Here is a 16,246-nt window from a genome sequence, read left to right as displayed (position 1 = left end):
CTAAATTTGTATGGTTTTACACTAAAAATCTAAACGATAATGACTGACTACAATAACATTTGCCATATAGAAACAAAACTTACGTAGGTATTTCTATTCTTTTATCACCTGAACAAATCGTGGTTATTTTACTAACATATCCAATAACAGGTTTTAAATGCAAACAAATGTCTTATACAAAACATTATATTATCCACGATATTGTAATTAATATTGAATATATTATGTATACACGAAGTCAGGGCGCACATATTATAATATATTGTTACCTATTATGACACTGACACATATACGTTATATTAGAATTAAAAATTAAGTTAAGAAAATATTTGTGTAATATGTAACAAAGTGTTATATTTCAGTATTATTCAGTAAGTTTTAGTAGATTAAAAACAACAATGTATCAAAATATAAAACTGTGTCAAACTATAATGTAAAAGAAATAGCTTGGAATGGACAAAAGAATGTTCTTCGGCGGTGGTCGTTTGATGCGGTCACTATAGAACAAAACAGTAATAGTGTTATATTTCGATTGTATGTATTTATTAATAAACATCGGAACTCGGAAGTAATCGCTGTAAATAAGCGACAGTGACTAAACGATTTCGACATAAAACAATCAGCTTTTATATTACCAATAAATTAGAAACCTATAGTATCATTGAAATACCAACATGTATATATAAATAACGTCTAAATCGCTAAATTGAGCGTGTAATAAACATTAAATAGAGTAAATATACTTTTCATTTTTTTTCCTTCAAACGCTTGGCCATTAGCGCTACACGAATTAACATTGTCATCACAATATTATGCATTAGTATTGTTGACAATTTGTAAACACAATTTTTTTAGTAATAAAACAAGTAGATAATCACTCGGCAGGTTCCTACAACAGATGTTAAATCTGAATTCAACGATAAATCATTGCATACGAAAAACGATTTTGAGCGGAGATGGTCTGTCAGCCTATTTATTACTATAAATATATTAACTATAATATTTTATGATAGTATATTGATTATATGCAAATTTATTATGTCCTGTTAAAGTGAATTATTTTACAATTATTAGTAATACAATAAGTTTAATTAATTTTTACCAAAAATATTAGCTACACCACGTTGTTATTTTACTAACAGAATATTATGCAATAACATGTTTTAAATATAAATAATTTAGTTTTTTATGAAACATAACAACATTTTCATATTTGTACGGCTAATCACGGACCTAGCGATTTAGTTAAGACCTACGGAAGCTTATTATGGTTGTTATGTCAACGTATTTTATTCCCTCGTATGGAACACGCATTTTCATAACCTTATCATCTAAATATATGCGATCATATTTCCGAGAAATCTTGTAATAATTAATTCCACAGAAAATATCCTAAACAACAATAATATCAACGAACGTCACATTCATCACGACTCATTAGGCGTTAAAATTATCATTCACCTGTAAAAATGACTTCGTTAGGAAATCAATTATAATATTTTGATCCTTAAGAAGACCGTGTTTATTATTATTTATTTATTTTATTTCCTTAAAAATATTATTTTATTTTTTGTAAAAATAAAAATATGTACGTGGTTCGCTATTATGCTGAAATGTGTGGTGAAGCGTAAAGTAGGTAAGAATAAGAATTATTTGTTGTGTTGACAAAACTCACGAGGATAGAATGCCTACAGGTGCATTTATATATATTATTATAATTTCGTCTGACCCGACTTACTTGGCTTACATTGTTCTACGAATAATTTCATCGTTATTGTTAGTTCCCTCTATAATATAAAGCGATTCACGTTTTGGTCCTATTATTATTCGAGATAAATGGATCTCTTGCACAATTAATTAATAAAATTAACATGGAACTCACATTATATAAGTAAAATATTATGAATTATAATAATTATAAATAAATAAAAAAAAATGATTTCTTGTAGCCGAAATGGTTTAGATATTTATCGCTATAACGGACATCTACTAAAAAAATTTAATTCAGTTTATAAATTTAAAATTTATAAAATTTAAAATATGAAAATGACGTCAGAGAAAAATTATCGTCAATTCGAGGTAATAAAAACTTATCGATCACTAGTTTTCCTTAGAGAATTAAAACACTGATAGTAAATATTTTCCAAGAAAAAAATAAGTCCACAATGCATAATAAATTATAAAATATGTATATTTGTTGTTTTTGGATATGTATCATAGTATCAATACAATATACTATCAATTATATTATCTGGAATATCTATTTAAAAAGTCAATAATTCATTATTTTTTGACAGATTCAAATTTGTTATTAGAATAAATTAAAACATTGAAGAAGATAACTTTATTTAAACTGTTTTATTAATGTGGTACATTTAACCGAAATAAAACAAACGATAAGTACTTTTACTTATCACTTCCAATAACAAACATGTAAGATATTATAACTATTTTAACAATTCCTTCACAAAAATCATTATTAATTCAATTCAGCATAATATTTTTGTTTTTCAGTAAAATAATCTTCAGTTATTGCCAATTGGTTTATACACTTTAATGACCCAGCATCTACTCGCTTAAATCTTAATTCAGTTACGTACAAATTTTCAAAAAAATCATCTGCTTAATAATTTACAATTAAAACAATTTGTATTATAAAAGAACATTTCTTAGACGGTATGAAAACCAAAATCATTGCAAATAATAAATATGATCATTAATTATACCGTACTTAAAATTTTCAAACATGAATTACGAAAAGAATAAATTATGTATTATTAAAGAAAAAAATTAGGGATAGCATGTTTGTTGAATCACCATCATGTGTATTGGCGCGTGTGCAATGCAAGAGTTTCAATTTTTTTCTCTGTATATTTACACCAATTAACAACAGTGTTTATTGAATCAAACTAACGACCATCGTAACTATCGAAAAACAAATAACAATGGAGTCATCAATATAACATACATTACATATTATACTACATACTCGAATAATACTCCATAATACATTTAGTACGCCATTATGGCGAGTGTCTGTAAAAATATATAGGTTATGAATTGATTTTTTAAATTCTGAATAATAGAATAATATGCAATATGCACATCATAATGTAGGTACGTCGAGGTTGTATTTTTAAGTATTTTCTTATTTTTCACTTTTGAGGTACTGAAAATAAATTTGTTTTATAGAAGGCCTAATGTTTTAATATGTTATGAACACTGTATAGATTATGAGTGTTAAGCATAAATATTTAAGCGTTAATTTATATAAGATTCATACCTTTTATAGGAAATTGGTTCCGAAAACCACCTTCTTGTTAAATCGTTCGATAATAGTTTTTTTACACACAACAACCCATCACTCGGTCATACTATAACCGCAGAATAGATTATACAAGCTTTATTAATATATTAATATACTTTAGATGCCTGCAGCAATAATGTATTATTGTATATATGTAAGTGTCCCAATGGTGGTCTATGTGTTTTCTGTCTTCCGTTCTTCGTAATTCAATACAGGAACTTTATAAACAGCTGAGTGTAATCATTACTAACCAGTAACCACTAACCTAAACCCTTATTTTATCTTTTAAAAATGAAATTATTTTAATTATGATTTTTAAATTTTTAAGTATATTTAAACAATTTTTTTTCAGATACCTATGTCGTATGTAATTTAAGAAGTATTTTTCGACGATACAAACTTACTTTTTTTCAAATTAAAATATATTTTACTTTAAATTTTTATTAATTTTTTTTTAAAACATCTATGTATCTAAAACAGCATTCCAATAAGTAATTTCTAAGCTATTATAATTGTATGTATTTACTATAAATATAATCCTCAATAATATTTTACATCAATTATAAAATATATATACTATATTTTAATCCAATGTTTATATAATCAGGTCATTTTTATTAATTTTATTATTATAGAATACTTAAAATTTAAATATTAATTGTAATTACTGTAGTATTCAAAATTTAAACCAGCATGAACTATAGCCCGTATTTCTTTAAACCTATTATCATGAACTATTATACTTAGAACATAAAGTTTAATAATTCAGAAACCACTCGTTAGAATTTCAATTTGAATTCATTCAAATAAAAAAAATAATTTATAATAAAAAGAATGATTTTTTTATTTTTTTAAATAAGTTTTTATAACTAGGACACTCCTTAAATGACGTAAAAAGTATTTTAAAATATGGTATTTAAGTATACTAATGAAATTCTAAAAATTAGAATTTGAATAAATTCATTATTAACAGGAAAATTCATTCTATGTACCTCATTATCAGCATACTTGGAGAATTACCCTGTTTACCGCTTTGTGGTTTCTGTGTCGTATATACGACCAACAAAAACCCGGTGATTAAGTCGAACAAACTTAAATCGCAATACCACAACTTACGACGGTTATATTGCGAGTCGCAACGTCCGGAAGGTATTACCTTTATACATACACACGTGCGCACATAGATACAAAGCTATGAGTTTTATCTAAAATATACTACGTGCATCCATCACACAATAGTCGCCGTACAATATAAACGTAGAGTTGATGTGCGGTGACAAAAAAAATTGTAATAAATATACAGAATAAAATATCCATCCGTCTCACCGCCGTAAAAGTGTCTCATTGTTTGTATTTTATTTTTATTATTTGGATTATTTTTACGATACGGCCATAGGTTCTGAATTCAAGGATTAAAGACGTTTTAAAAACAAAAACAATTCGAAAATATTAAACTAAATAAAAACGTAAACCTGATTAAAAAATATATATACCTATAGATCACAATATTATAAACGCTAAACACACTCTGTTTAAAACATACAAAAATTTGAAACGCTTAATAAAATATATTCTGTCATAAATAAATATTTGCATATAAAACCAATATATATATATATTAGATTTATTGGTTTCGGAAGATATTAATTAGTTGAACTTTTGATTCTCCTTATTCCAATATTTATGTAAACATGTAACCAAAACTTAAAGTACGAAGATTCTGAACGTATAATAACATAATAATAATAATTGTTTGTATATTATTAATTATTATACAAAACTAAAATTTAAAAATTTGAAAAATTATTAGAAAATATTTATTCAACAATGAAAAATAAAACCATATAATAGCATACGTTTATCTAAATACCAAAAATATTATGCATTGTATTATAGTCATGTTATTCAGAATTAAATCTTAACATAAAATTATATAATATTATATTAAAACGTATTGAATGAAATATTACTCCCAAATCGTTACTCCAAAAGTGCAAACACATATTCTATTAAATATTAATATCATCATGTTGATTTTATTATTTTACTTATTATTGTTTATTTATAAAGTGCCTGCTAACACGGACATGTATAGATATTAAAAAATTCGAAATAACTAAATTATATACTTAAAAATATTAGTTAGTAAATAATAAATATATTTAATATCTATAGTAATGTAATTATGTATTAGTTATAGTTCTATAAATATAATTCATGTTTAAATATCGATTAATTCAATGAAGTGGATGATTGGATTGTGACGGCACGATGCGAAATGACTGGGAACTCACCGATTTAATGTTAAATCATTAAAATAGTTTTGACACTTTGTGAATATGATAACTTTTTCTTAGCCTTTAATATATTTTATATTAAATTAACATACAAATGTATTTTTATTAAAAAAATTTCGAGTATGTGCGTTGCCTATTGTGTACATACGTGTTATATCTTAAGTTAATTATAAAACAAAAGGTTTTTTTTTAAAAGATATATTTAATAAGTACATTATTTGACGAATTGTATGTTATTATTCAGATTTTTTATTTGTGTAGTTGTTCATGATTTTACTAATTTTGTTATTGACTAATTTGTAATACTAATTACCAACCGGCAATAATTAAAATTTATATTTTCATTTAATAAGGCATAATAATTTTAATACATTTAATTGATTTGCATAGGTTTTACTGTACTATTTACTATTTAATCCTGTCCAATTGAGAATTTATTTTCTTTGATAAATATTAACCTATATATATATATGTGTGTATGTATATTGACATAAAATAAAAATTAAATTACCTCATAGAATTTATTACAAGATCATAAAGATGATACTGATTTAAATAGTGGCACTCAATTAAAAGGTGTATCTTATATATTTAAATGTTATTTTTAGTATACTGTACAACAACCTCCTTCGAATCCTTCGCCGTTTAAGCCAAGTGACCATCAAAATGCTGATAATAAAATTGATATTCCTAACTAATGTTTCTGTAAATTTAGGTTTAACGGTGTTTAAAACGATTGCACCTCAAGTTTACATAACATAGTAAATTCAAATCCAATGAGTGAGACATAAACGACGAATCAGTAATCTGTTAAACGTTACAACATCTATTTGATACCAAAATAATGTAGAAATGTCTATCGAAACTTGTGTTAATTCCCAAAGCAATTTAAACGGAGAAACAACCGTGGAGCTCTAATCTAAGTCTGGCATGAGTGAGATTATTTATAAATATAAAATAAAAAGTCACTAATATGGTAAAAAGTTCCATTATACGATTGATGTCCAATCAATGGATTATATATATTTATCTGTTTCAAAACTTTAGAGTTTTCTTTTTTCTATATACTTACTTAAAATAGTGATAAAAAAATAATATATATATATAATTAAATAGAACGGTAGTCGGTAATGCTAATTTAATATTTTCATATATTAGAAAAAAAAAATACATACTAAAATTTCAAATCAACATCTAAAATATTTAAAAAAAAATCCATTTCAAATTCGTTTTTTGTTATTTCTAATATTAATTTGATATTAATATTTAATATTAAACTATATAACAAATATCATGATGATATAATAAATAAACTGTCCGATTGTGTCTTACGTTGTTATTTTAAACATTGTATAACTGAACAATAATAATTGTCAGAAGTGATGCTTTCAGCTTATTATAAATAGGAAATAAAACTACAACAATTTGATTTCTAACAACGTCACTGTACTACGAGTATATTATGTGATGCATACCTACTAAACATACGTTATACAAAAAACATTCAAAAAAGTTAACAAAAAGTGAAATAAATTAAACAAATTAAATTATCAAAAAAAAATGATTTAGGTACCAATGATTTATTTACAAAAAGACAATTTAAAAAAAAGCTAAAGTAAATTTGAAATTCATGAATAACGTTTATAATCGTAAAATTATTACTAAACTGACTTTTAAACGTTAAAAAACACATAATAGTATGAAGATGACGGTTACTAAAAATATTTGAAAGAAAATGGTAAGTGTAATGATATTATAATCATTGTTATGGTATGCAATATTTATTATAATATTTATTTAAAAAAAAATAGCATCATCCATCTGTCGAGTAATCATTTTATAGTCATTTAACGATAAGTGTGTTGCTGTCTGGTTTGCCTTGTAAGACAGCGGATGACGTAGGAAAGAAATATCCGCCAAAGAGAGAGATTGTCCTTGTCCCTTAGAAGCACAAATCCTTTCAACTGCATCGCCCACAGTTATTTGGTGTGCTAGACAGAGTTGTAATTTCGACCAGTATCCGAGTATCAAATCTTGCAGACGACGTCAAGCTGTTTTCTTGTGAGCTATAATTAGTGCATTCTTATTTTGTTTGTATGTTATTATGATAAATACAGTGTGATTATGTTGCGCAATAGCATATAGATAACTGTGTGAACCGAGTAAGATTTATATGTAATATATATATATATATATTAAATAAAAGTTGTATTTTACCATGTATATTTTGTTCAAAATACACGAATCGTGAAATTCTTTAGATATAATAAAACATAATATATTTATTTTAGTCTATCATTTTTACGTGTTAGGTACAAAGTTAATTTTAATAAATATATAATAATACCTGTAAGTATAATTTATAATTTCACATGCGTATTTATAAGTGGCACTATTTTTTTTTTACCATTATATTGATATTATGTATAGTGTATACGTATATTATAATATATATTACAACGTAAAATATACTTCATATTTATATTGATAGTAGTTGCGAATGTTATACAATAACCGATGTGAATTGTCTACTAAAAGAAAAATGTTTAAGGAGGTTCATCATAAAAAAATTATTCAAGCCAAACCGATCAATATAATATATTAAATGCGTAAGGTTAAATAATATCAAAACAAATGAAGGTGAATAATATATTATTTCTTAAACAGTAACAAGGTAACGATAATGTTGATAACTTTTAACTATTTTCATGTTAAAATATTTTACGTAATTTCACATCGATTTCTCAAAACTACGTTGATGGACATTGCGATGCTATACCTACTACGTACTTTTGTCAATTATTTATATTATCCATGCATTTCTTCGTAATCATTTATCATTATTTCCAATTCTATATTTTCTACTGTACAAGAATCTGAAAATTATCAAAATTAAAAATACATTGTATGGTAGTACAAAATATAGTACATTAAATGTATTCAATTTCGACTGTGTTTCTACTGAAATATACCTATCTTATGAAAAATGTGTCGTCTAGTCTATCCTATCCATTAAAAATAACTTCTAGAAACATATTTGAAGTCTACATGAAGTTTACTTGAAAACAGATTTCTCTTTTTTTCAGAAACTGAACTCCTAAACCTTTCAAAAATATAATTTTAAAATGTCAATAATAATATTTAAGTTAAAAAAATTATTTAAAAATTAAAGAAATTAGAAGATCGTTTTCAAGTAAATTTCATGACGGATTAAAATATTTTTTTCAAACATATTATTGGTTCAATTAGTAAATAAAATTGGTAAAATAATGATAAAATTCGTATTCAAGCACTTAAAAAATTCCCTGTATTGAAATCCGTAAATACAATTGGTAAGCATTTGATTTTAATTTTAAATAATCATAATATTTATTGATTTTAAAACATCTAAACATGATGAAATTAAATTAAATTGGTATTGATTACGATTAAAAATTATCAGTTTCATTTAAAGTTATATTGATAGCCAAACATCTTTAAAATAAAGTATGAAATATAAAAATAAAGTTGTATATTATAATGATATGAGTAAACAATTTTTTTTTTAATTTACAATCTGTTTTTAGAACAAGAATTTCAAGAATTTTAGAACAATTCCAATTTAGTTAATACATACATTGATAATGATTCTAATTCCCCAACAAAACCATGGCCCAATATTTCTGATTTCAAGTATGAATTTCAGCATTGAACTATTAATAATGCATTAAAAAGTTTTTACGTGAAATTCAATTCTTTTTCATGTATATATATTCAAGTTTATTATTTTTTTTTTAGATTTAAACGATTTCAAATTAAAATACTTACACTATTTTTTACTCCTAGTCGTAAAACTAAACATATAAATAAATAAACAGTAAAAATTATTTGTTCACGATGATAAATACATCAGTAGCATACCCTAACATGTCTGGGTAGCTAGAAAAATAAAATAGCGAAAATTATTAAGTTAGGGATTTCCATTATCTGTACGAGTAAAATGGAAACGAAATGTCATGTATTATTACTACTGCGACAACAAAACTCGTGAAAATGTTACAAAATGAAGTGTCCACAATGGATACAATTTGATACGTAAGATTAATAATCTAAAATCTAGATAATAGATTATAGTGTTATTTTACATGATGCTAGTAATTATTGTATACGATTTATTTTGTAAAATGGTTTACTTAAGAACATATTATTTATATATACTTTTTTTGCATAAAATATACACTTTGTTTATACCATAGAATAATATAGAAATTTCAATCAATCAGCTAATCGAATTTCCATTTACTTTTGATCTGAAGTCTGAACCTCTGAGAAACATTGAAGTGAATACCAACCTGAGGCTATACGCGTTTGTTTTACCAACGACCCGCACTCAAAGCTACAATCACTCAATTCGAATCAAACCGTACAATATCGAAGGCATGCTTATACTCTAGGTATTAATAATATTAAATATCAGGGAAAAAATAAAAAATATGATAAATGAGTGCCGAGAGGGAGGTACATCCTTTTTACCGCTCTGTTAGGTCACTGCAGCACAAGTTGGTTAGCAGACGTTCGTTTGATAGAAATTCCCCACTAAGTATTTAATAGCACACGCACGTGCAGGAGTAAACTGTACATTAATACATACGAGTATAGTACGCACATATAAAAAAAATTACGTAATTAATTTTTTGTTAGTAAAAAAAAAAAATAATCAATAAAAAGGGTAAAACAATATAATGACGGAATACCTTTAAATCAATAAAACATATGTAATAATATGATTTTTGTACAAGTATCAATATAAATGTTCAACCAAATATTTATCAAACTATTAAACTAATTTAAATTTTTTACTAACAAACGTTTTGATTGGCACAGCTTCACATTCTAAAAACTCTATAAAATTCTAATTTCTATCTTAAAATAATATTTAACACAATTAACTTAATATATACTATACAGTTTATGTACACATTTTTAATAAAATACTCAATACAATTACATACAGTTTAAAAATCAACATAGAATAAAAATAAAATATTGAACTTAGGTAATTATTTAAAATTAAATATTTCATACATTATTCTAATTTCCGATCAATCTAACAAATTAATAATTTAAGATGAAATACCTTAATTTTAAAAATTTTAAATTTACTTGTATATTGAGTATAAAAATATTATCCAACGTTATAAAAAGCAAAATACTTTAAAATTAAATCAATACTTCAAATGGTTATTTTTAAAAACAAATTATCGTATCCGTATATATTATATAGCTTAAGATTCTTTTAAAATACGTTCCGATACCCGGATTAAGGGTTAAATGAGATGAGCAATAGCTTGAAGTGAAATTTATAATTTAGATTTTTGTGGAAGTTGTCAAAATTCCAATCTACTAATGAGCTTTTTAAACACGCAAGTTAGGACCTGACTATAATATTATATAATTGAACTATAATATTGTATTATACAAAAACATTTTAAATTTGTGAAAGATTTCACCATTCGATAATTAATTTATAAAGTAAACACGATGTTTTGATATCTAAGATGTAAAAATAATAAAAAAATAATTTTGAATTTGAATTTTGTCTACTTCGGACAGGTCGAATTTATTCAACGTACTTATAAATTTTTTTTAAGTTTTAAGGCAGTTATATATAGGTACTATGCCCATGCATTTTAAATCGAAAACTTTAATTTTATTATAAAAATATAGTTAACGATACAAACGTGATTTAAATATTTAAAAAATGTTTTCTTTAATTATTATATTATATTATGCAGTTGAACCTTAAAGTTCAATAAATACTTCATCGCCTACGTAAAAAACGCGTAATTTAACAATCGTAAATATATAATGGTAATGGTATGAATAATAAATTAAAAGATGGGTGCTGGTTTTAATTTATAACAATTTCAGTAATGATTCTAGTTAAACATATTTAAACAAATTATTCTTAAACAATTTATAATAAAATGACTTAAGTTCTAAAATGATTAAGTTATGGCTTATAAAAAATAAAATACTAACGAAACCATCTGATTCAAAAAATCAAAATCACAACCGATGAATACCATAAAAATTGATTTACCAGGTACTTATAAATTAACGATAATATGATATATTTCTTATACAACTACGTTAAAAAATAAAATATTTCTTTGTAATAACCAACGATATTAAAAGTATATGAAGTTAAAATTCAATTTTAAAAAGTTATGACATGACGACGTCTGTTGTCATACTATATAAATTAAATAAGTAAAAAATATATTAACTATTAACCTCGTTTTCATACCTATTATTTACTTCTAACTTATTGAGCAAACCATTCCTTTGCGTTAGTTATTATGTTTAATAATTGAAGCAATAATATTATTGTACAATGAACGTAGCTAGTGATAATTAAAAAATATATAAATATGTTAAATTTTGTAAAACCCTCCACCAGACGTTCAAAGAATAGTGTACGATAAATATTTAGGTATATTTATATATCTGAAAAAAATAATAAAATAAAAATAAATATATCTTCAATTTAGTTTATACATATTCGCTCAGATACAGTGGTATCGTCTGCTCACATATTATAAAAGCGCGTTTTTTGATGGGTAAAAAACGAACGTAAGATGTTATTATATTATTTTCTTACCATTAAATTTTCATGAAATCCGAAAACGTGATTAGATACATTAGAGTAGCGCCGGTCAACATCCCAATGTTTTGCAATAACAGTCCAATGTATGCAGACGTTTTGCTTTCAATCAGATTTTCATCGATCATACTCTTCATTTCTGGTGTCTAAAAAACAAAAATACAAATAAACTTTTCTCTTTATAAACCATTAACTTGAATAATATGTATTCATAAAACTAATAGAAAATTAAATTTAAAGAAAACATTATCCGAAAATCACACCTTAACAGCCAAGAAAAAACACCATTATCGCACAAATATCCATGTAATGTCGATCTTACAAACATTCACGTAACCAGTATTTTTTTTATTTTTTTTTCAATAAAATGGGTAACTTTTTAAGCCCCTTTATAACCCCTAGGGTTTCACCCTTCTAATTTTCCCTCACCGCGACATTTTCATAAAAATAATAAATTTTAATTGCGATGTATATAATATTATTGATACTTTTTATACTAACTTGTTAGTCGAAGTATATTATTGTTTAATATTTGAAATACAATTATATTTCCACATGATCGTTTATATTATAGAACAACATTATTAATATTGAAATACATCATACAAGTACAACAATTATTGTACCTATCAATTGTTATTTAGCCCCACGCGTGTATGTATTATAATGTACTTATCTATGTATAATGACTATAATGGACAATTCAAACACAAAGCTATATAATATGGCGAATCCGGCTTCAAACCATTTCTCACAATTATAAGATACAAATAAACTATATTCTGTCATTGCTAAACAAGTATCTAGATGGAATTTCGCGTGTTAACGTATTCGCAATTAGTTTTTAGTGAAAACCATCTTGTGGTAATATCAGGGGAAATAAAAAAATTAACATTTTCCAAGACCGATAAATATGTTTTATACGTCCTACAAATACGAAGTCGTTTACGCAGTTTATTTTTAGAGATTTTTTTTTTCAAATTTCGTTTACCGTTGCTATTGTTGCCTTGGAAAATGGGAAATAACGATAAATTATATCATACACTTAAGATGACGTGAAAATCGCGATGCAAAAGTCATGTGGGCTTGGACGTCATACAGAATCCCTCCATGCGTAAGCCTCCAAGGAAAAGTATATACCTATTGCGAGACGACTTCCAGAGGTTTACGAAATAATATATAAAAACGAGGCTTTCGGACGAGTTTATATTGACAAAATAAAATCGATTTGCCATCGCTGTATGTATAATAATATGATTTATTGCCGAAAAAAGCCACCTAGAATTGACTAGCTGCACATGACGATATCTAGACGTCCGTCTAAAATAGTTCTTTGTAATCCCCACTCGCAAAATGTGTGGCTGTAGAAATTACAAAAATTTCATATAATAAATATAAAATAAAAACACTGCGGGAGGTAATATTTCTCGATACCTATATTTTTTTCTTAATATTTATAACAATAACGACACTATTTTATTTTTTTGTGTCATCTTAAAGTTAATAAAAAGAGTTTACACTTCTTCTGTATTGCGATGTTTACAATATTTTTAATTAATCTCTAGTCTTTTGTTATAAATTTATAATATAAAAAGTTAGGATTTTAAGTTTAGGACATTGAAATATAATGGTTAATATAATATCTATTAAAAAATAGTTATTAATGATTAAACTCATGCGTTTAGGAGTTTTGGGGAACAAAACATAATACCTGACTCATTGCAATTTGTCCGAAAAAAAATATTCTTAGATAATTTAGAACAATAATGTCCATGATAATAATACGTTTTACAATTTATTCGTTTTAGTAATAATTATTAAATAACTACATATTATTATAAACGCATTATGCACACAAATATAATATGATGTATATTTTTTTACGGTATGTATGAGATAAAATTGATGACAAATTAGTACGTACAAAATTCAACTAAAATATTATAAAATACGTTGAACAATGTAAATTTAATAGCTGGATAATATTTTATTCTGACGAATATTTAAATGAATAGAATACCTATGCATAAATATAATGAATTTTCAATAAAATAATTAATGTATAAATGTAATTTGAATAATTTATAAAAACTTTTCAGTTTTGTAGTTATAATAAAATGATTTAGACTATGATTCAAATTATCGTTTTACAAAATTAAATACCATTTGCATTACTTTAGTACATATAATCAGCAGATTCGGTGTAAAGCTCTAATATTTATAGTCAAATATGAGTATAAACGAGCACAACATAAACATATATTTTGTTTTTTTTTTTAGTTAAACACAACGAAACTAACTAAACAAACTTACAAGAACATCCTACGTTGAAAAGTATGTATAAGAGTATGGTCACGTCAATAAATTCATATAGTATAACCGGATAAAATGTTTTTTTAAGTAAATAAAAAACTGTAAAGCAACATTACTCAAAGTGTATAGACTATAGACGACGAAAGAACAATGCAATCTACTCTATAAAATTTAGCAATTTTTGTTTGGTTTATATACAGGTGCGAGGTGCTTATACATAGATACCAAAATATATTTTATTACATTGTGAAAATAATTGAACATTTTCATATGAATACTGCATAATATTATGATACAATTATTAATTATTATTAGTGTTTTTAAACCACTGTGGTCTACTGATATGATTATCTTAAATTGGAAATAAAAACTGTATGAATGTTTAATGCGATTTGTATACAATTTGATTTATGGAAAAATAATCCCCAACAGTCTTGTAATATCAACTTCTGTGTATTGTATTAACTCAATCTAATCGAAGGACAGAACTTTAAAAGTTGTCATAAATCAAAATGTTCAGAAAATCTCCAAAATATATGTACTTTATTTATCATAAAATACGTTTCAAATATCATTTTTCAAAACTATTTTATATTTATATTATATAATACAACCGATTAATTAATAAAAATTTATTTAGTTGATAATAATTTAAAAAAATATATTCAAATAATAAATTTATTAAAATAATTTCGAACAAATGCAGACTTTTTAATATAATATTATAGATACAGTATTATCTAACATTAACAGATTAAAATATTTTAAAAATGTCATTCAGTTTCAGATTGTAGAATGCTGAAATAATAATGTTGGCACAATAATATAAAGGTATGTTAGATTTATATTTTATATAGCAAATGGACATCGGTATTCAACAAGAGCTTGACAGTGTGCAGAGTCTGTTTTTAGAGTTCAATTGAGAGCGCCAAATTTTCAGTCACGTAGATAATCGATTTGGAGGCATCCCACGGCCACTTAGAGAGATATTGCAGAACTCATCTGGACCCATTGAAAAAAAATAGTGTATTCGAAACATCGAGACAAAAATAACAGAGGAACAAAGAAAATATAAACCAAAAAACAAAATTCAAAACTATACGTGTACAATACGCTTAGCACAGTCATTTTTGCGGAATTAAACGATCACCAGTCTGCGTAAATAACATAATATAATAATAATATTATACTGTTTTTTGTATTATTTACCATTTTAAAAATGTAATTTCAAATCGTCCATATATTTTCACCATTGATCTTATAGAATATAAAAAAAAAAATAAACGTATTTGTTAGCAGTTCAACCTCACTTAGGACTGTTTTGATACACAGGCAATAATATGATAATTATTTTTATTTTTATTTATTACATACCTAAATACAACATTTTAATTTAACGCCTAACCGTTATATAGGTAGTATAAATTATGATTATTATTATTATTAATATTAATAAACTCCTTTCCGCATGTAACTTGTAGTTTATATTTGTTATAATATACTAATATTATTTTTAATGCATTTATTAGTTATTAGTAATTTTCAAAGATATAAAACATAATATTAAGTATTAACTTTAAAATTTTTCTCTGTTTTATTAACAAGCCAATTAAACCACTTTAAATCATAAAAAATGCTAAAATAAAATAAACTCAAAAAGTCCTTTTTTAAATTCATAGCAAA

The 16,246-nt window shown here is 24.7% G+C and overlaps 1 protein-coding gene across 1 annotated transcript in view; it reads right to left on the bottom strand.

The window, feature by feature from the left end:
* Nucleotides 1-11,703: 11,703 nt before the first annotated feature.
* LOC113561254 (zinc transporter ZIP8-like) overlaps nt 11,704-16,246 on the bottom strand; it is a 33,934-nt gene continuing 29,391 nt past the window's right edge. The window contains exons 8-9 of the mRNA XM_026967568.1: nt 12,248-12,396; nt 11,704-12,093 (exon numbers count right to left, since the gene is read on the bottom strand). Coding sequence (XP_026823369.1) covers nt 12,250-12,396 — 147 coding nt within the window. The 3' untranslated portion in view covers nt 11,704-12,093; nt 12,248-12,249. The remainder of the gene's footprint in view (nt 12,094-12,247; nt 12,397-16,246) is intronic.

The sequence above is a fragment of the Rhopalosiphum maidis genome, chromosome 1, assembly GCF_003676215.2.
Source record: "Rhopalosiphum maidis isolate BTI-1 chromosome 1, ASM367621v3, whole genome shotgun sequence".
Classification (NCBI taxonomy): Eukaryota; Metazoa; Arthropoda; class Insecta; order Hemiptera; family Aphididae; genus Rhopalosiphum; species Rhopalosiphum maidis.
This window is presented reverse-complemented; position numbering and strand designations above follow the sequence as displayed.